General features: G+C 37.3%; 1 protein-coding gene across 2 annotated transcripts in view; it reads right to left on the reverse strand.

Moving 5' to 3' along the window:
• CCDC6 (coiled-coil domain containing 6) overlaps positions 1-21990 on the reverse strand; it is a 50727-nt gene that overhangs the window by 19805 nt on the left and 8932 nt on the right. For both annotated transcript variants that reach the window (XR_012776177.1, XM_075505278.1), the window contains exons 2-3: positions 11051-11200; positions 2461-2589 (exon numbers count right to left, since the gene is read on the reverse strand). Coding sequence is in view for 1 of the 2 variants with exons in the window: in XM_075505278.1 (XP_075361393.1) it covers positions 2461-2589; positions 11051-11200 (279 nt within the window). In the remaining variant the exon portion in view is untranslated. The remainder of the gene's footprint in view (positions 1-2460; positions 2590-11050; positions 11201-21990) is intronic.

A 21990-nucleotide genomic window follows, 5' to 3' on the forward strand; every position in this document is an offset into this window, starting at 1 on the left:
CAACTCTTCCCTCCTCAAATGCAGATCTTCCAAATCAATGAAAGCTGAATATGATCTCTGCCTAAGCCCACTATCCCAAATTTCACTTCTCTGCTTCTCATCTGCCTTTCCCCCTTTGTAGCTTTAATTCTTTGCTGCTCTCCAAGAATATATTTCCAGAAGATTTTACACATTTCATATTCTTCTCCTTTCAAGCAGACAAAGGAGATGATTATTAGCAGTTTAGTTCTTATTTCTCATCTCCTAACTGCATCAATTCTAGTTTATCACTGTACTGTATTAAATAGAAAAGCAATTACGAATAACAGCAAAACTACACAAACTTGGCCTCTGTAGGACAAAACTGACAGCTATTTATTTCCTATCAAACCACTGAACTATAACACAGAACATTATTGCTCATTTTAACTGAGACATTCAGTTAATGAAATAGTCACGTTGCAAATTTCTGTAAGCCTTCAGAGAAGAATGTTCTGCCACTTCAAGCTATCTTAAGAAAAAGTCAGGTCACATTTGAACCCTAAGATCTAACTTAATTTTTTATTTAGGAATAGCATTCTACACAACCATCACTGCTACAAACTGGCTACCTACCCATCACTTGTGGCATAAGCAGCTCAGATGAGAGAAAGCAAAGGAAGAAGGACACAAAGCATAGATAATTCATGTTCCACATTTAAAAAATAATAGTTCAGTGAACATATTTGTAACTATCTGCTCACTGATTACAGTAATAGATCTAGTACTGCAGCCCTAGATTGTGTTCAAAGCATTGCTGAAGTACTCCTTCCAAGCCCTGTTTAACAGGTTTCACAAAGCTTATGTTGAAGCATTGTGGCAATCTCTCTTCCTTAATTCTCTATGTGTACAATAAAGGCAACATTGCTCTGCTCACAACTTCTGGCTGCTTATTGCCAAGTACAGCACATGCCCTCAAGGCTGTTGCTTCAGCTGGTTAATTAGCACAATAAGCTTTTTTTTTAAATTTGTGTAAGAAAAGAAAGCATGCTGAAGTTCAAAGTAACTTGAGATTTACTATACCTTACTGTAAGAGAAAACAAAGGTATACATTGCATTACATATAAATACACATGGAATGTCTAAGTAAGACTGATAGCAAAATTTAACATCTTCATAAACAAAGTAAGTTTTCAAGGTCAGATATTTGAGAAAAAGACCTTTGAGCATCCATGGTTTTCGAACAATCTATCGTTGATATTCAAATGTAGCAACGAGTTTCAAAGTTATGATTTCACAAGTCTTGTCTGCCCAGAACAATGATACAAAAATAAATACCATTAAGATTTCAGCTGTGGCTCATGCTAACATTTCAAAGAGTAAAACAGCTTAATATGTAAGCTTACTTTGCATTTTGATTAAGTGGCCACCGTCACCACCTTGTGGCTAAGAGAGTTATTTCAATCTCATGTTAATTTCCATGTTGGTTAAGGATTTGCTGGCAACTACATCTTCCTACTTTTCTATTTTTCAATTTGTTCCATAGATCTCTCCATATAGAATGTTAACATAAGAATCAAGAAAACCCATTTCATCATTAAGATAGCCATTAATTAATTAATCCACAATGTCAATAGAAAGAGAGTCATACAAAACTGGTAGAAATTCAGACTACCAGCAACAAAAAAGTTCCACATCTGATGAGAACAGCAAAAAAATTCACAGAAATAATGTATTATATTTACACCACCCAAATTATTGGACTCCCACAAGCCAGAAAAACTGAAGTTCTTTAACAAGCCTATGTGTTTCATCAGTTTGCCTTTTAAGTCAAAAGGACTCCTACTAACGCCACTGAGGTGCTTTGATGCACATGTCTAAAATTAGACATAAGAGCAGTCCCAATGTCTAAACTTCCAGTGGAAACATGACCAAAACAAGTGGTGTTTTATCTCTGCAATCTTCATAACTGTCTAGGGAGAGAGGGAGTTGGGTGTAGTCACATCTCAAATCTTTTTAAGTATACACACAGCTAACATTTCACCGTTTGAGTCCTGTGCTACCCAAGCTGCCAAAAAAAGGTGACCTAAAGCACAACTAGACCACATACATATCGTTTACTGTTGTGCTTAACCACTATCAGAAGTGACAGTCCTTCTCACTAGCAGCATGAGAGTGGAAGCTGATGAACAGCAACAAGAAGCATTACTGACAAAAAAGTTGCATTTGCAAAACTCACAGCTGTCCAGCAGACATGAAGACCTGCAGTAAAGCTACTAAAAGTTATAATGGCCATGAAAAAAATTAATGAAAGTTTCTCACAATAAATTATGTTAATGATTTATTGCTTTGAAAATCAAACTGACTTTTCTATATTCTTGATATTGCCCAGTTTCTTACATACTTAAAAAATTAAGTCAAATGTAATACAAAACAAGTTTGTTTTCTTTTTTCCAGAATCCTTTGTTTTACAATCATATAATTCTGAAAGTAAGGAGTTACCTGCTCCAGGGTGAGCTGCTTCGAAATTGTATCATTTTCCAGTTTTTTAATTTTCTTCATCAGTTTGTTCACTTGAAATTCCTGTTCCTGCTCTAAATGCTGCTCCAGTTCAGCTTTCTCATGCTGCAGCTAAAAATTTAAGAGACATGGGAGTATTTTAGACACACAAATAAAAGTATGAAACGTTATGCACCTTTTATACATTTATTTACACATGTTTATTCTTACTGCACATTAAATTCTCAACTGATAATTCTTCTCAAAAGACTTCAAAATGCACAACCCACCCAACAGCCCTTCAAAAAGCAACATTTTAAACTGTGTTCCATTTACAAAGCAGATGGAAGTAAACTACATTTCCAAATATTTAATAAAGTCAAATCAAAATAGATACATTATAGATGTATATATAGAGTCAAAGTTTTGTTTTGACTATAAAGTCAAAACAAAATAGATACATATAAAATAATTATAGACATTTCAAAAGTCAAAAATCTATCATAATGTTCACAAAAGCATTAATTTTAATCTAAATGCATCATCTCAAGAGCACCCAAAGCATAAAATGCAGGTCTTAGCACTTTCTTCTCCCAGGCAGCTGAAAGCTTAAAATCATGACTGAAGTCACATTACTGAAATTGCTGTGCAACAAGATAGTAAAAAAAATAAATCTAATTTCTATTTCTATGCTATCAAGAATCAAAATATTTTGATGACATAAAACCACTGCTGGTTTCAAATCAATGTTACAAATTTTCTTAACACTCAAGGGAAATTTTTTTTCAGTTAATATTTCCAATGAAAAAAATCTTTACACTCAAAGCTCTCAAGCAGATGGAAACAAATGCCCCCCCCCCCCCCCCCCCCCCCTTAACATAAATTATGGCTTGGAGTCAAGTCACTTGTAACATTAAAGTCAAAATCACAATGGAATCCCTCTGAGATAGATCCAAGTCTTCCTGTGGATAAGACAGTGTGACTGGCACCACAGTACGAACACGTGAATTTGACTTAGGGAAAAGCAAATGTCACCAATTCAATTACACCATTTCAGTGGATGCTCTGGCCATCCACTGAAAACTGCAGGCACTTTTTTCCACCTGCTTATTTTCTATGCCTGTTCTGCTGGCTATCATATAACAATATGTAAGATCATAGCGTTTAAACATGTGAGGAAAATCTGAGGAAATGGAGACACACCTCAGTCATGGACACAAGCTGAGCTTGCTGGATATCCACAGTGAAGAAATATACTTTGATTTTAAAACAAGATAAAATTGCTAGTTCATTAATTCAGTTCCTTTTGCTGCTATTTAGAGACAAAATGGTCTGTGAAGCACAGCCTGGCAGGAAGTTCAGAGCAGAAAGGCTTGTGTGGAGAGAGTACTAGGCAGACAGTAACCACTTGGCAATATACATGTGGGAGAAGTTTGCAGTTTACTGTGTTTTCAGGGCTTATCAATTTCGAGATTTTATTTTTCACAGATTAAAATAAACACCAGAATAGTAATTAAAAAATAAATTAGATTTATTCCTTTCACTTATTCAATTATAGTATGTTTTCCAAAACCCCTGACACTCATGGAAATTCCCATACACTTGAGGAAGCCACCTAAACTCCAATATGATTATCACTGAGACTATCATGGCAGCTCTTGATCAAATGGTTAGGAAATTTTGTTAAACTGCCTAGTTGGAAATAAAACCATTTCATTTCTTGTGTGAGAATACACATGGCTGCTAAGTGATATTTCCATTAGGAGAAAAATTTGTATTCACACTTTTAAATGAAAATACTGTTTGTGGTACTTGACAATCAAAAATTTGAAGTTTCTTACTTCAGTACTGGAGTTAAGCTTGGTTGGAAAAAAATAGGTTTAATATGAAAAGGACATTATTTAGTCTTACAACTCCATAAGCCCCTCTCCCTTCCCTCCCCACCCCTATGCAGCAGCTACAGTTTAAGACCTAAGACACCCAAAGAGCCCAAGGAGCAGACAGCACGTGGATTACCACCTAGCTCAAGATACTTGCTGCACTTTAATCAGTCTTCACTTTGCTTCATTAAAAAAGCTAGACTTTTTTTCACCTAACTAAAAATTGAGACCAAAGCCAGTTGCTGTACTCAGCTTATATTTAGTTAGCAAATTAAACTGTGCAAAAGGGCACATTGCCAGAATCTCTTACTCAGCCTAAAGCCAGATGCTGCTAACAGAAAGCGTGTGGTTGGGGACTGCTAGCGTTTGCAGACAGTCCAGTGAGTCAGGCAGATCATACAGTCATATGAAGGCACCTCAAACCAACTCAACAACAAATACTATTTCGTGCTTTTGTGTGCTTCATGCAAATGCAACTACCGTATTATTTAAAACAAATTTAACTGCAATAGCACAATCTTGCTTGTCAAATCATTCCTTTTAAAGCTTGCTAGAATTTCCATCACACAGGAACTGATGAGGCTTACTCGTTAGATCTGTAGCTGCTGTGTAGGATCTACTAAACCCTACCTTGGTAGTGTGAACATACTGCAGCCAACGGACCATTCCAGCTGATCAGAAACCTACTAAGCGAAGCCAGGAGAGATCTATTAAAGGAATAGCTTCTATTCTAATTTTAACATAGATACACCAGAAAGCAAAGTGACTGGGAATAAAAAGAAACCCACAAACACTTTCACCTCAAGTGCTAAAAGGGATTATAACATGAAAGCCCTCTCGGACATTCTGATGAACCTACTTTATTGTGCTACTCCCCTTCACCCGTTCAGCTTCATTATTCAAAGTGGGAGAAAAATACTAGTAACACACCCCAAAATACATATTAATCATGTCTGTCACTCACAAGTGGGTAAAATATTTTTTCCCTTTTATTGGCCTTGATCACAAAAGCAAACCAAAACAAACAAAAAACAGTTAATGTTGAAACCCTAAAGCTGAAAAACAGAATTGCTAACAATGAGAAAATATCCACTAGTAAAACACTGGTGGATAGTGTTTATTTTAGTTAAAGTAAGAGAGCATTTTCAAACTGTTTTTAGTTATATGCAATTACAGTAACAACTGTTTACAGATACACCTACGGCTGCCAGCTAAAGAGAAGGAAAAAATGTGTTAGAACGTGTCACCTTGATGACAATGTCTTATAGACCTTGAATTGCATATGAAAACTGTAGGAGAGATACTGGGGGAATTTTCAGCTACATACAATCAGAGATGGGTTTGGTGCAAGAGAGACTAATACTTTAAAGTGAGAACGGGGCCATCAAATACAAAGCTTAGCAGCAGAAAGAGTGCATGCGTTAGTTCAGGTAAGTTCTATACAGTTACGGTAATATCCTTCCCTCTCTACAGAAATAAGTTTCCTGATACAATGTAGGAACACATTTACCTTACTTTCTTACTGTACTGGCTTATTCTGGGACAGCGGAAAGTGTTTTTATGAAATAATGGAGCTAATGAACGAAGTTCCCCCTTAAAAAAACAACCCAAAAACCAACCCAACGACCCCAGACTATGACCTTGTACATTGTACTGAACAGTCTATTTTTACTACTCCAGCCCTCAAAAGTTCTCCAATTCCTCCTTTGCTGCATCCTGAAAGTCCTATTTATTAACAAATTTGTATCAGCCATTTGCCTCCTCTTTATGTCCAGATGTTCATCAAATAAACGATAGATGAGCTGACTCTCGTTTATTCTGCACAATCACATTTGCATCCTTGAGCTGACGCATCGTATTTTGGAGAGCAGGAAGGGTAATAGCTCATGTTTACAGACTTACAATTTTTGAAAGAATTGTCAAGAATCAGACTTGCATGAGAAACAGTTCTGTATAGCCTCCCAATTACTTAATCTGCCTTACTATGCATTATGATATTATTTTGGTATGTTGTAACATTTTACTTTCAAGGACAGATACTTGGACCAATTTGCACTTCCAAAAATATAAGGGTATTGAAAAAGTCTGTATTTGATTTTGAAAAGGACTGTTGCACAATTTAAAGAATACTGGCTTTGTGAGTTCAAACAATATTAAAAATTAATTAGTCTTTTGAGCAGCCTTGTTTCACAAAAGATAAATTTTCAAGATTTACTACTTTAAATTTCAAAACAGTAACTCAACAAGTTCATATCCACAGCTGCAAGAACAGATCCTGCATCAAAACACTTCTGATGATACTCTGCAAAATGCTGCTACCATTCTATAATGACTAGGGATCGAAGACTTTATAAAAGATTGTTCCAAACTTTCCAGAGACTTAGGTAGACAAAAATAATTAGAGTAAGTACATGAGAAAATGTAGTGAATGTATATAAGGCTTATGAGAACTTTATCAGGAATGTATATGATGAAAAGCTTTTGTTTACTCCAAAACCTCTGTTGAGATGCATGTGCTCCTTCAGTTCTGCAGCATTCAGCCTAGAAAATTAAAAATTATGCTAAACAAAGGAAATTTAACTAGTAAAAGCATACACTTATTTATTGGCTTGTAGAGGCAGTAAAAGCTAATGCCATACAGTCATAAACAGGTGTTATCAAGCAATAGTATGGCACCAGAAAGCCTGGCAACAGGAAGACAGTATTATTCGAGTAAAAACACCTTCTCTTCTGTGCTATTGTGTATGTTTAGAATCAATCTGGCATATAGTAAAATGTTTCAAAATTAATTTCTTACAATATTGAAAACCTGATGTAACTCTGTGTTTTATAATAGTAATGCACATCATACTCAACTAGGAAATTCTTGTTAGGCTGTTAGCAAGGAGCATTACAGCTCATGCTCTGGCAGACAGCTTTCACATTTAAAACGTTTTAACATTCTGGGAGCTCATTCTAGATACCACTCTGAATGCGATACATAAGCCCCTACAACTGTGACAAACAAAAGTTTGACAAAGCAAAAAACACACAGGCACTATGAAAAAAGTCCCTCTGCTAGGTGATTTTCAACTGAATAATATGGCAGTAATTTTGACACAGCCACAGACTAGTAAATACTTAAACAATTAAGAGACTACAAATCATATGCAGTTTACCAGAAGTACACCCCTCCCACTGTTCCAAAAGGCAAAGTCTTAGACAAAACAGATTCATATGCATTTTTTTTTCCCTTAGTCATACAAAAAGCAGGAAGCCATTTGATGCACAATATCTGACAGTATGAATTTTGAAAGTCTGTTTCCAGGTCAGACCAATACTGCCTGGCAAACAAACACAGAGATTAAGAGTTTAACCCCAAATAGCAAAGAACAGTGAAGCAACCAATTACTGCCAACATTTCCACTGGAGACTACTGTATTTCTGGTTAAGTCATCATCCAAAGTTTGCATCTAATTTAGCTAGAATTCTCTTCAGAGCAAAGATACCAAAAATGGAAGTGGGCATTTATCAATTCATTATTAGTCTTGTAACTGCCTCATCAGTCTTGCATCCTCTAATAAAGACAGAATTGCTACATTCTAGTAGGTAATGGTAAATATTGGCACTCACAAATCTCATGAAATTCAGAAAAGTAAATTGTAATTATCTTAACTTTTTGTCTGAAAAACATTAGTCAGTAATTTAGCACTACGCATGTGTAACAGGAAGAGTATCCTGAACTAGAAAAGATATTGTAATAAACACTAAGCTGACCATGTGATGTGTGCTAATAATGCCCTCTTCCATAAAAACGAGCTTATTTGTCATATCAGGAGTTTCTCTTCTCAGATTTTTTATATGGCAGTCTACATGGGTATAATTTCCAGGATTCATAATTGAATAATCAAAACTTCCAAATAACAGATAAGCTTTCATAAAACAAAAATCAATGTCAGTAATATTTTCAGTTCTTTGCTACTTAAGAAAATTGCCTGCAACTCACCAATATTCTAATATCAACTTACTAAATCCATGATCACTACAGAGATAGAAAATTATTTTTGTGGAAGCATACTATAATATTAAAATGTTTCCTAATTCTACAGATAAGCTCTTTAGGGGAAGGGACCATTTCCTTTGTATGATTTATAAGCTACTGAGCATGTTACTAGTGTTTAGGAGACTATAATAATACACATCTTCTGCATTTCACAGCAAGTTCATCACATCAAAGACATAATCAAGCCATGAAATGAGGTCTCCATTCAGAATACACACAAACAGAATAATAGTTTTAATATTAAACTGTTTGCTTTAAAACAAACAAGTCCTCCACCTGTACTGCAAGTCTTGAGCCACTGTAAAGGTATGAAAAGTCACCCAGATGTATGGACTACAAAACCTGCTGACCAGGCAGACTCCTCTGACACGGCTTACAATACGCTTTGCACTAGAGCTTTGATATATCTCTTAACAGGTGAACCTGTAAGCAAGATATTCCATGCCACTCACCCTTCACAGGCACAACTGCTACCAACATCGACAGGATGTTGACAGCTGTTCTCTTTTTCAAGTAAGCTGGGTTAATATTTAAATAGAGGACAGACTCACAATTTACTTCCAAAAACTGCTACCTAATGATGCTGAGAGAAATTACACAGTTTTAGGACTAAAAATTTGGAACACAGGTGCATTTAAGAATTGTCAACTTTTAAAATATTCTGGTTGACATGACCATGTTTATCAAACACTGAATGAGGCTTACAGGAAGGCCACATGAAATGAAGTGTAAAGCTGTAGGCTGAGATACTGTTTAATAAAAGGAGGCAGTGGTCAGAATTTTACCTCCCTATTATTGTAATTATGGCTACATAGTTACTTTCTTTCAGCAGAAACTTGCAGCTTGCCTACTGAAAGCTGGATAACATTTACAGGATGATGTTGAATCCAAGACTGAGGATTTTCTCCAGATGCTGTACAAAAGGCAAGAGTAACTTCACCAGGTTTATGCCTGCATTCTGTTTCAGATATATGTGCTTCTCTGAATCTTTCTCTCACTAGCGAGAACAAAGTTACACCCTTTAAGGGTTTCCAATGGATAAACAGCATAATGCCCTTGCATTATTTCATACATTACCATGACGCACCTCCTTGGCCATTTTGAGAACGGTAGATTGTTACCTTTTTCCTTAATTTGGGGCAACAGTCAAAGGACACTTTCTGAAAGTCCGCAGCAGAAAAGAATAAAAATTAGTTGTAGTTCTAGGCTGACAAGAAGCTTGTATTTCTCTTTGTAATGTGTGAACCTATTTTGCATAATATTAGTAATTTAAGAACTGTTAAAGATACAATTTTAATGGAATCTCAGCTGAGTTCTAGCAAAAAGGCTAAGTATATTTTAAGCAATTACTAGATACAGCAATTTAGTTGCTGCAGAACTTATGCAGTACAAATTTGTGTGCAAGGTCATTATACGAGTTCAAAACCCTTCAGCAAATCAACTGTAATTCATGCTTTTATTTTTAAAGCAAGTTTTACTTTGCTCTACACAACGTACAGTACAGCCCCAGGTAACTTGGTTCTGTAACCGATTTCTACATAGCCCTTTCAATTAAACAACATTACTCAACATACCATTTCTCCCTTTACTGGAAGAGACTTTAGTGGAAAGCTTTTTCTATAGCGATATCTACATCTTATTTCAATTAGAAAAGAACACTCGATACCCCTACTTTAAGAATAGCAAGGGAAAGTAGTAATACCAAATCAAGGATATTTTATCTTGACACTTAACTTACTATGTGATAATAGGCAAATAGACAAAGTCATAGAAGTCCCAGTTTTCAGTAACAAAAGCATCAGATGGGATTAGCTCTAATGTTGTTTCCAAACAGTGTATTTCTTAACTGCAGGGCTAAACATACCTTAAGTCTCCAGCTGCAGAACATAAGAAGTGCTTACAACATACAAATTAGGTTCTTTAAAATTGACTAGTCTGTTCATGACAAAGCTTATAAGTAATCGCATGAAAAAAGCCATAGTGGATCACACCAAACATTCACCTAACTTAGTACCCTATCTCCTAGAGGCCAAAAGCAGGTATTTAGGCAAGTCTATCAGAACACAGCAAGCATATACACCACTTCCAACAAATATTTACTCACTTTCCAAAAATTAGGTAATGAAAAGAAGTTTCTCTGCCATAAATTGTCCCAGCATCTTCAACTTTTTACTTTTAGCACCCGACTGATGTAAGCATTTTAATTCAAGAGAAGCAATTGTTTTGTTAAAAGTATGGATAAACTTAGAGATAAAGTCTCCATCAAGCATCACTGAACATTCTTGTATATAAAGTTTAGTATTTCAGGGCTCCTGTTAAATATCAAATATTCCAGAAAAAAGCATCTGTTTCACTAACATTTTAAATTAAACAGTAACCCTCTTCTGTAAGACAGTTAACATTTACTTTAAGCTACATCCATTTCTTTGCGTCTCTATACAAACTTTCAGGTTCTCAAAACTGTGAGTTTGCAGATGCAAACTTTAAAGCAACATATTAAAAAACACTTACTCATTACACTTCTTGTAAAGCTGACACTTGATACAAGCAAAGTACAACAGCTACAACCTGACCACATCCCTCTGACTGCACTCAGAGTCACACAAAAAAAGTTCAACCACTAGCTGGTCCTGAGGCTCCTGGGAGAAACATCAGTAAAAGCACCAATTACCTGCATCAGTTTTCTTGAGAGCTCATTAGTGAGAAATTCCTCTTCCTTTTCATAGTTTACTGCAAGTGTTTCTTTTTCTTTCTGCAGAGCTTGAATCTTCTTAAATAGAGTATTACTGATGAATTCCTCTTCCTGCTCTGCTCTTGCTTGCTGTGAAGTAAAGACACAGTTTTAAGAAAAAGGGGAGCAAGTTTCCGCATTAAAAGCTGCAATTATTCCCATAAAATGCCTCCCACCTCTTTTTCTTTAATCTTGCCCGTTGTCCTGGAGAACAGTAGGATGGATCTAAGTGCTGTTACCATCCCCTTTTCTAACATTATAGCACCTTTCTTCCTTTTTTGTTCCCCACCTTTCAACTTGGGAAACTACACTGGTGCTTTAAAGTGGCCTCCCCCCAACCAAATGCCCAAACTCCCCAACCTTTTAAACTTTATAAAAGCATTACTGAGTAACAGATACCTACTTTTACCTACTCTATTCCTAAAACCAAACTCCCCTCTAAACGTTCTCCATTATGAGCTGAAGCACAGCTCTGAGACTGCTGCATTCAGCACTGTGCCTTCCTTCCATATCCCTTAGACTGCAGCCCTGCTTTCTAGGAGTCAAATAACACATTTATTCTTCCATTTAGGTATGCCTTGCTTCTGAGCCACAGGCAGCATGGCTCATCTCATGAGGATTTCTACCCAACCACCAGCCCAGGAAAACATACTTATTTTATTTCTCAGAACTGTTACTTCACTACATACAACATCAACTTTACAAAATACCATGTGGTGGCTGTACGCTGAGGATTTCCAAATTTCACAAGAGGAAAGCTACTCTGGAAATCTTCCCCAGGAAGAATCACTAGAGAAGACAATTTCCATTTCAGATCTATTATAGCACGTAGGCACTGCTCAACAGAAAGCCAGCCCGTGAGCTCGCTTCCTTGCATTCCCTACAGTTCAAGTGTTTGTATATTTTTTTAATGTACATATTATAAACTTGATAAATGGAACACAGAAGTTATCTATTGGAAGTCTGCTCTAAAAGGCCACGAAGGGGGGGGGGGGGGGGGGGGGGGGAGAAGAAAGGGGAGAAGGAAAAAAGGGTCTGGCACAGTTTATTAGCTTAGGAGCTTAGGTCCTGCACGGCACCTCCTCTCTAATGTTTGTGCATCTCAATGGCAGAGAACTGCTACTCCAGCACATTCAGCATTGGTATTATCACTTGTCACATCAAGACAACGTAGAGTTGTCCAATTCTGAAGAAATGCTAAATTGTCAGCTCACGTCTCACAGGATTAAAACTTAAGGAATCTAACTGATCTCAATAACATCATCTATCACTAAATGTGGCTTTACTTAGAGCTACTAACAATCTTGCATCTTCAGAGACATTTCAGAACAGAGTAAACAAGTCAAATTGCAAGGGTTCATTGTCCTCAAATCGTTAAAATTCATGCATGTTGTTCTGAAATCAACTCTTCCATTGCCTTCACTACGCAGGATTTCTACTGGTGTCTGCCTTTCAATTGTTCAGACAATAAAAGACAGTAACACAGACCAAGCTTACCTAAAATTAAATTAGAAAGCACTTGGTTCTAAAAAAGAAGAGAATCAGGGTGTTTCTACTTTGATTTCTGTTCATTTCTAACTTGCACAGATTTGTTCTGCTCATGCTTTGCACCAATCAAAAGCTCTAAAATCACATTATTAAGGCATTGAGCCTGCACAACACTTCATAGCCAGATCCTGGTGTTACATTAATGACGGGTGCTTAGGCCAACGTGAACACGGGCTGCCAAGATCCCAGCCCACTCCCAGTCAAACAGCAATGCCCTTCCTTTGTGCTCGCACAGGCGCTCATGCGGCCAGGCAGCAGGCCAGTGCAGGCAGGAGACACCCAAAAACTAATCCGTTCCCTTCCTCCTCCCATTTTTCTTTCCTGGATCCGCTTCCTAAACTGGCGTACCACACAAGCAGAGTGCTGGCATGCAGAAACGAAGAATGAACAACCACAATTTAGACCTGTTTAAACTGCTCTACAACAACCCCCTCTGCCTACACCGTGTAGGACACCAGCTTGCATTCAACTGGCTCAAAGGAATAGGTAAGTATGATTACATCTGCCTCCACTATATGAAGAATACATTTCTCAACTGAATGAACAACAGGAACCCTATAAATCCAAGTATGAACTGTAAGGTCCAGATATCCACACATCCTATTTAATACAGTGAATGTCCACTTACATTACCCAACAGTCAGCAATTTCAACACAAACTTTTTAGTCAAAAAACATCATACAATTATTAAGATTGGGTACAAAAGCACATGATGCATTACTGTATTTCTTCTAAATCCACATACTTCCATTCTGAAACTTTCCCTTCATCTTGTTACTCATTATTTGGAGATAGTTCAATTATCTTAAGTAATAAAATAATTCATGTATACCTAAATATGGCCTAAAATCTTGATATCTGTTACTCATTTAGCCCATAATCAAACTGATATTGTAACACAGTCATTAAAAAAAAAAATCAGTTTTTAATAGTATTTCCTGCACTGACTCTGTTACTGCAATACTCTTCTGGACATGTATACGTTGTGTTCCCATATGGATAATCTGCCTCTTTATTAAGCATCTGCATTTGAAAAGAGGCTCTGATACAATCAGCAAGAAAATGAGAAACAGAGCATGGAAATCAGAGACAGTCTTCTGTGGGTCTTCTACGAGGGTACAGAGTTCTTGGTTTTTCTGTTATGCATATCACATTCAACATCAAAAAACACTAACAGCAATTCATTCTGTGTACAATATTACAAAATAAATTGTTAAGGCGCTGAGTGATATAAAATTATAACACCTGATCAGTCAGCCTCTGGAAACCTGAAACAAGCAATCTGCTTCCACCACAGATTTTCTGCATAACCACAGTCACATCCACCTGTCTCCTGTGTCTCAAAACTCCATGTATAGCTAACTCAGAGCACTTCATGGATGCATACACTAAGGAAAACCTGTAATTATTGTGGTCAAGACCATAAATGGCAAAGACTAGCATGTTACTTTGCAAGAAATCAAGAAGAGGGGGGAAAAAAAAGCACCTCATGCACATAAAACACACAAAACTTCTTATATTTTCTAGGAAGAAAAATCCTATTATTTCTATTGCAGTAGCATGCGAAATCCTGATCACTAGTAGAGCTGATGTGTGAAGTGTTGTAAAAACCTGTCCTTATGAGCTTACAATCCAATGAGCTAATTTTAAAAGAATTAAGAAACATATTTCTCCTAAACCTTATATAGTAACTGAGTATCATATTAGGAAGTGACTCTCATTAGAAGTTATTTTTCCACATGCTGCATATACTAGCATAAACTGTGAAAAGTTTAGTGTTAAAATATTTTTCTGCTCTCAGTTCTTCTTCCTGTAAATATACCTTTAGCAGACCAAGTTCTTACTGGTAGGTTTCCCTCTGCGGTCTTGCTTCTAGTACATGCAGCAGCTTCTGCTTACAGTGGGATGCTCCCTTTCTGTATCACTGCACCATACCCCAACAACCACACTGCTCTACTGGCACTATTTTATGAAGAGGGAAAATCCAGTATTTCCAATGAGGCATTGGCTTGAACACAGGCAAATTAAAAAAAAAAACAAAAAAAAAAACAACAAAAACCCACAGCTCTCTACACTCCCTTCTTCTCCCGGTTAGTTCTTCTAAAAGCTTCACAAACCTTCTTGAAACCTTACTTGTGCAGTAAGTAAGCAGGTTCAACAATCACAGTTAATACCTACTCCTTAGTCAATACCAGTCCAACATTATCAGTGATCTGTCACGAGCAAGATCTTGCATTTTAATTTCAGCTCTCACTTCAGACACAATTTCAGCAACAAGTGTTTCACAAACTGCTCCAGTCACCTACACTTGACCACTTGAAAGCCAGATGCCAAGCACGCCTGGCTTGCACGCCGACAAAGCATCATCTCTCTCCAGTAGCATCCATAGTAGAGGTGACACTAGATTTCAGGGGATCTTGCTGGAGACAGCCTACCAAGCACTGTTTGATCTAATCCACTCTTGAAGGTCCCTCATCTTTAAGGCAAGAGCCACCATGAGCTCTTTACAATTCATCCATCTTTTCATGGTGCAGTTTCTGTTGACAAGACCCTATGGACAATGTAAGCCTGCAGATGGAGCTGAAGAGCAGTTTAATCTGGTTGCTGTATACAAGAAACTCAATCTTTGCTACTGAATATAGACTGAAAGGTTGGGGCAGCTTCAGGAAGAGATGATCTCAGTTGCTGCACACGTTACACTGAACTAAAGCTGTCACTTCAGAAAGCAGCCTTTCCCAAAGTCCCACTAAACAATATGATGAGGTAAAAACGGATTGAAGTGCAGAAAGTCACAATGCCATGATTTTAGAATATGCAGTTCTTGTATAAAATAAAATCTATGTTTCCCAATTCTCCTGGAGTACACACTCCTCCTCTAGCAGTACTAACTTAAGTTACTGCTCTGGCCATACTTTCTGGCACCAATTTAAAATGGTACGGAAAACTACTGGTCTACAAATGCAATAAATATTCCAGTGATCTGATACCGTTCCCTTACAGGAGGAACTTTTACACTGCAGCTCTCCCAGGCTGGAGCTATTTTTTCCTATAAATCTTCCAGCTGCACCTGAAATGAGCACACTGCATGCAACGTGCATTTCAGACAAGGAGAAGCACGAACCACCACAAGAACAATAGTCAAAAGTAACTCTGAGACTAACGGCTCACGCTACTGCCCACTATCGCAACTGCCCACTATCGCAACTGCCCAGCTCCACGCTTCTATTTGTAAGGGCTGAAGGACAAGGAAGTTCCACCGAAGTCCCAGTATGATGTGGGCACAGCTTTTCCCCCATGTAAAGGTACTTTTTTCAGCTGGGTGGCCTGTCTGCAGAGAAAAGAAAGTGAATGCTCTTGCGGTTAAAGCGGTGAGCTGGAATTCAAGTTCTGGGTTCAATTTGTAGTGTGATTTCCTGTTTAATCTACAGCAACCCCTAGGGTCACTTCCTCAGGTCTTACATAAAAGTACCTTTTTCTTTTTCATTTTTCCTTTTTTTCCTTTTCCCTTTTAAGATGCATTTTCAGGAGTAACAGAGCTACACAATAGCAGAACTGTGCATTTTTATCTTTGGGTATAGAGTATCTCCTAGAAGTCCCATACTTTTGAAAACAAACAAACAAGCAGTAATACCTTGGTATGTTTCCTTCAGAACCCCAAGCTATTGGGCTTTTTTGTTTGTTTGTTTTAAACACAAACCTGGTAGATGGGGAGGAAAGGGGTTTGTTTGTTTTTTTTAAAAAAAAAAACACCTTACAGGCTTACTAGATGTTATTTCCAAAACACACTAATGGAGGAAAAAAAAAGTAAAAATCAGTATTGAACCTCAGCCTGATAACTTCAACTACTCTAAATGCTACCTATCCTGCCACATGCAGAACTGCCTCAAAACACAATTCCTATCACATTTCAGCCATTCAGTAGATGAGTTCTGCTGTAAGGGGGGGGGGGGGGAAGAGATATCTGTTTTTTATTACAATAATAAAGGAATATCTGTATGATAGGCATTTATTTAAAGTGTTAAAATACAGTTCCTTTTAATTTCCATTTATAGTTGGAAATTCTCTCTCCCCTTCATCCCCTTATCCCCTCCTTTTTAAAAGGCCAATTAGGTTTTGGCTGGACATGTCAAAATGCTTCTGTCACAACACTCCTACTACTAACTCCAGTCACAGCAAGTTTTTCACTCGATGCCTACCAAGTGATCCAGTATATTGCCATATGAATCCGCAATGGCCACAGATTGACTAGAGAAATAAGCCGAGTCAAATGACATAAAACACAGGTTTTTCTCCCAAGTCAGTTTTAACCATGATCAGATGTTTTCAGCTCGACATCACTCTTGCAGCCTTATGAGACCTGCTCTCAAAAATTTAGTTACCTTCAAGACATGGGTGCACACGTCTTGTGGTTTGGAAAGCCACACAAGGAACAGCACTTTAAAAGAGCCCTCAGAATTGACCAGCTTCCTAAACACAAAAGTCCAGTAGTATTCGCACATGCTAAATAGTCTCTTATCATCAGCAATGAAGTAAATTGTTTGATGGTATGCAATTCCATTCCACTTCAGATTTGTAAATACTTGCACAACTGAAACACACAAGTGGTGGAAATTAAATAAGCAAGTTATGAAAACAGGCTCATTTCACAAACATAAATATTTATAAAATTAATGCATTTGGTTCATTACAAACAAGGTATAAAAAGCTATATGAAATTCATAATTAATACAGTCAATTACTGAATTTATTTAAAATAATTTAAATGCCTTTCTTCAAAACATAAAAAATAGAGTGTGCTCTCTTCAAGGCTTTTTATTATATCAAAATACTGGCATTAAACAGTTAATAAAAATGCAGCATGTAAAAAAGCCATTGTGACAAAGAAAATGTCAAGACGAAGTCTAAAAAAATGTATCAACCCTCAAATAACTTGTACTTAGCAGTTTAACCATGACCACACACTGTTATGCAAGTCTTAATGTAATTAAAGAGTATATGGTAATAAAGCACCACAAAGGAAAGGTAGCAAGGTTGTACAGTCAAACTTTTATTTAAACATTTCCTATTTTGAGCGCTCAACATTACACCCTTAACAACCTGACTATTCATTAGACATATGCTTTATAGCACTTATTTTTCAGTCACTTAAACATCATCATGTAGAACAAGCTCCCAGACAGTTATCAGGGCTGGAGTCTCTGCTTCCAGTCCACAAGAGCTGTAACCTGAGCCAACAGAAGTTACAGGCCAAGGCAGGAATGACCTAGCAGGAAAAATAAATCTAGCCCACAGACCTTTCCAAATGGCTCTATTTCATGAAGCCATTTCTCCATCTCATCACTGCACATGCACATGAAGTACACATTTCCTGCACTTCTTGTGTTTTCAGTAGCAGTGGATTTCCAATGCACATGTAAAATGAGTATAGCACATACAAGCAACAAGCCCAGCTCCCCTACGTCTTCAACTTCACTGCATACAAGCAAAATATTTCTTCAAAATACATATTACATGTTCCCCAGAAGGATCGTAATGACCACATGTGCAAACACGGCCAGGAAGGCAGTAAGAATGGGGCCATGTTACACAGCTCCCCTCTCAGCCCAGCAGAGGCAAGTGACCATTCCCAGCACAAAGGTTAGGCAACACCGCTCCACCAGAAGGTACATGTGCCTTGCTAGTGTCTTCCCCATTTTTGTGAGTTTGTACCCAACTGACTGAAGCTTTATTTTGACAAAGACAGCCAAAACAGAAAATAAAATTACGCTGTCATATCAAACACTGAACCAAAGTTTGAAATACCTCTATGTATTAATACTTTACTGATGACTACTTGAAAGAGGTTTTTGCTTTACTCTTTGCCTGTGACACTGCTGTTTTACTGGTGAATTTTTTTGTCCTGTAAATAGTTTGTTAGTTAATCAATAAGTGTAAAACAAATAGAATACAGAAGCACGTGGAACAGGTTTTGCCTTTGTTCAGCCTCAACATAAAAGCTGCTGAAAAATGTAATAAGGATGCACATATACACATAACTAGATTTGTAGTTTTATGTTTAGTTTGTCTGAATTTTTGAATGTGCAGGTTTCTGGACATGAAAGAAAAAAAAAAGATCAAATTGCTTATAGCTACTCTTGTAGCATATACTGTTTTGTTTTAAATTTATTTTCCATACCCTGCATGATCATTAGAATTACCATCCTTTTAAAATGCTGTGGTTTTGTTTGACTTGCATCTAAAGTACTCAAGTTTAACATAATCTGGTTGTGTCGTGATACTTAGAAACCAATAATCAACAGCTTAAATCTCAGCAACACCACCGAGTACTAGAACCTACACGAAATGTAGTACTGCAGCAAATCAGTCCAAATTATTCTGTAATACCAGACGCCTAATGCATAAACGCTTCTTAAGCTAACATATTTAAAATACTTTTTTGTCTGTTTCCCACCCACTGATAAATCACCGTTTATTTTCAATGTACCCACACATTAACTATAGAATACACTTTGCTGGACTGACCAATTAGCAAACTCAATATTGCACACTCCCAAAGTTTCAGAGCAGGAAAAGCAAAAGATTTAGCAGAAGAATAGACTATTAGGTGACTAATTTACTATACAGCTTCTGTTCACAGAGGTATGTATGTTGGTGCTAATAGGCAGAGCTGTGTTTTAAAACAACAAACTTCTGCTCAAAACGCAACCACAGCAAACTACTGTTAAAAGTAGCTTTGCTGTCACAATTGTTTCTCTATTCAAAGGCAAAAGAGCACAAACAAAAGCAGAGAGCAGAGACTTAATAGTCACTCCCCCAAATAATCTTCATGAAAATCCTACTTCACTTTACATAGCTCAGGTGAATGCAAGGTACACTGCAAGTACACAAATATGAAACACTTGTCTTTCTTCATCAGAGTATATAATAAAAGTCAAAGTATAATTCTGTCATACCCAGTTTTTCCAGGCAGAAGGTGTCAGACCACTGCTGTATGGCATCCCCCACACGGTGCCACCAGCACGCCACAGGTATCAGCAACCCTCCCTGTTCCCCAGCAGAAGACTGCAAGTTTCCTCACTTCTAGACTGGGTCCTGAGCTCAAACAGCCTGTGTACTCATCATCCTTCTCTTCTAGATCCAAGTGGCCTTCAGCACTTGTAGATCCTTCTTTCAGGTGTATATAACCTGTGGTATATCTACTTTGATCAACCTGCCTTCCTTTAAATTTATTAAAACTAGGGAGGAGGACTACCATATCAAAATCCAGTTCTGGGGTTTCCAAACTACAGCATGAGACACTCACCATGTAATTTCTTGATTCACTTTCTTAAAAACCTTTTTGGGGGGTTGTGCTTTTGTTTGTTTGTTTTAAATTACTAGTTTAAATACAACTTAGATAATCATTAGGGGTGGCAATGTTTTTCCCCACACTAGCAAGGTGTCCCTAGTCACTCAACATAACTACCTCTTAAAGAGCACTCCTTTTAAAGTCTCCTAATTTCCTCTTACACACATTGGGTTCCTAGAGAAACACACTCTCAGTGATCCACAAGTGCTGGAGATAAAGCTTGTTATTGATTATAATTATACCCTGCTCCAGACCAACACATTCATGAAGTAAACACCACACCGTCCATCCCACTGTTAAGACACATTAGCTCTAACTCCATCACAGCAAACAAGTGTTTCTACTTATCCTTCCTAGGAGTCAGTGAGTGGAGTAATATTTTGTTTTTTCCTTCTCTACAGTTTGGAGATCTTGCAGTACATACTACAGTATTCTGAAGAGAAACCTCTTCAGGCTTTCAAGACAAGAAACAATGTTATCAATTTAGTGTATGAAAATATGACAAGGAATATGAAAAAACACCTCCTTTGCACCATACCTTCTGTCTCTGATCTCTATAAACAGAGGTCTGCAGGATGTGGGGGGAATGCAATTATCCTTGAATATTCACCCCATACAGAACTGGAGAAGTAGGTCCAACACAGAAAAATTTTTAGGAAATACCTACCCACCTTTCCACCTAAGGAGCAAGAACTTTCAGTTACATGTCTCAATTTTCAGAGAAAAACAGAGGTTTTTGCAGATCTATATCTTGGGTTAAATTTACTCTCGGAAAACGACTCTGGAGGCGTCCCTCTTCTTGACCCAACCAGGATTCCTGGGTCTGCGAGGACGGGGCTTTTGCCTAGTGAATCAATTCCTGGCAACACTAGCCAGGACAAAATTTCTACTCTTCATTTTTAAAAGATGTGAAAAAAACACATGTGGAAAAAGTTCTTGGAAAAAGAGTGATTAAAACCCCTACATTTTGCAAAATTCATAGTAACTGCTTTTGCTGTTTACTTGAAAGTGAAGGCGAACAAAGTGGAAATCCCACCACTACAAAAAAAACCCCGAAAAAGCTTCCAACATCCTCTGTTGAAAGTAGAAATTAAACTGTAAGTCACAGAAAGAAGCATAACCTCATACTACAGCCCATTAAACATTGTTGGGTTTTATCATGCCTGACTTGTTATGAAACATTTATACTTTTATTCAGGACCAAACTGTATCATTGTGGAATTATTTATATATGTGGTAGCAGTTTTAAATATGATTAGCATCAACAACAATAAAGAAACTAAAGAGACCTTAGCTTTACAGTCATAAGCAGAAACATCACATTTTTAGGCAGTTTAAAGAATTAAAACATCTGAGGAAACTTTACAGATAGCTGAAACACTGCTAAGCTGTTTCTATCTACAACACAGCTGAAGAGATACCCATCTACCTCACTAAGTCTACCCCAAACTGAAAAACAGATTGCGTATAATATTAATGCACAGAAGATGAAATTTCAAACAGTCAAATTCAGAGTTGAGAGGGGAAGAAAAGGCCTTATCCTAAGAGTTTCTCCATCAATTAGAGTATCAGTCGATGAGCTGAGGGAATACCCTCTTTTCCAGGAACTAAACCTCTGCAATGGAAGACATGAAGGGATAGAGGACTCTCAGGAGTTGAAAGGACTGTCCCTATAGGCAACAATTAGCCTACAATGTCTCTATTTTAACTGAAAAGTTGAAAAAATTACAAACTCAAGTGTCAGGATTAAAAATTGCTTCAATGTTTCTGTAAACATTTTGCTTTAGCTTTCATCAAGGAGTCTTGGCACCCCACAGAGAGAGATGTGAAACCTGCACATCTGTAATTTGTGCTTTGGAGTTTCCTACTTAGACACTTGCCTTTTTACTGTGGAATAGTTCACCTCAAATGTCTTGCCTTCATTCTTACTTCATTCTCTCATCTCATACATTGAAATGGGACAATAACTGTCCACCTAATTAA

This window comes from Mycteria americana, chromosome 6 (genome assembly GCF_035582795.1).
Source record: "Mycteria americana isolate JAX WOST 10 ecotype Jacksonville Zoo and Gardens chromosome 6, USCA_MyAme_1.0, whole genome shotgun sequence".
NCBI lineage: Eukaryota > Metazoa > Chordata > Aves > Ciconiiformes > Ciconiidae > Mycteria > Mycteria americana.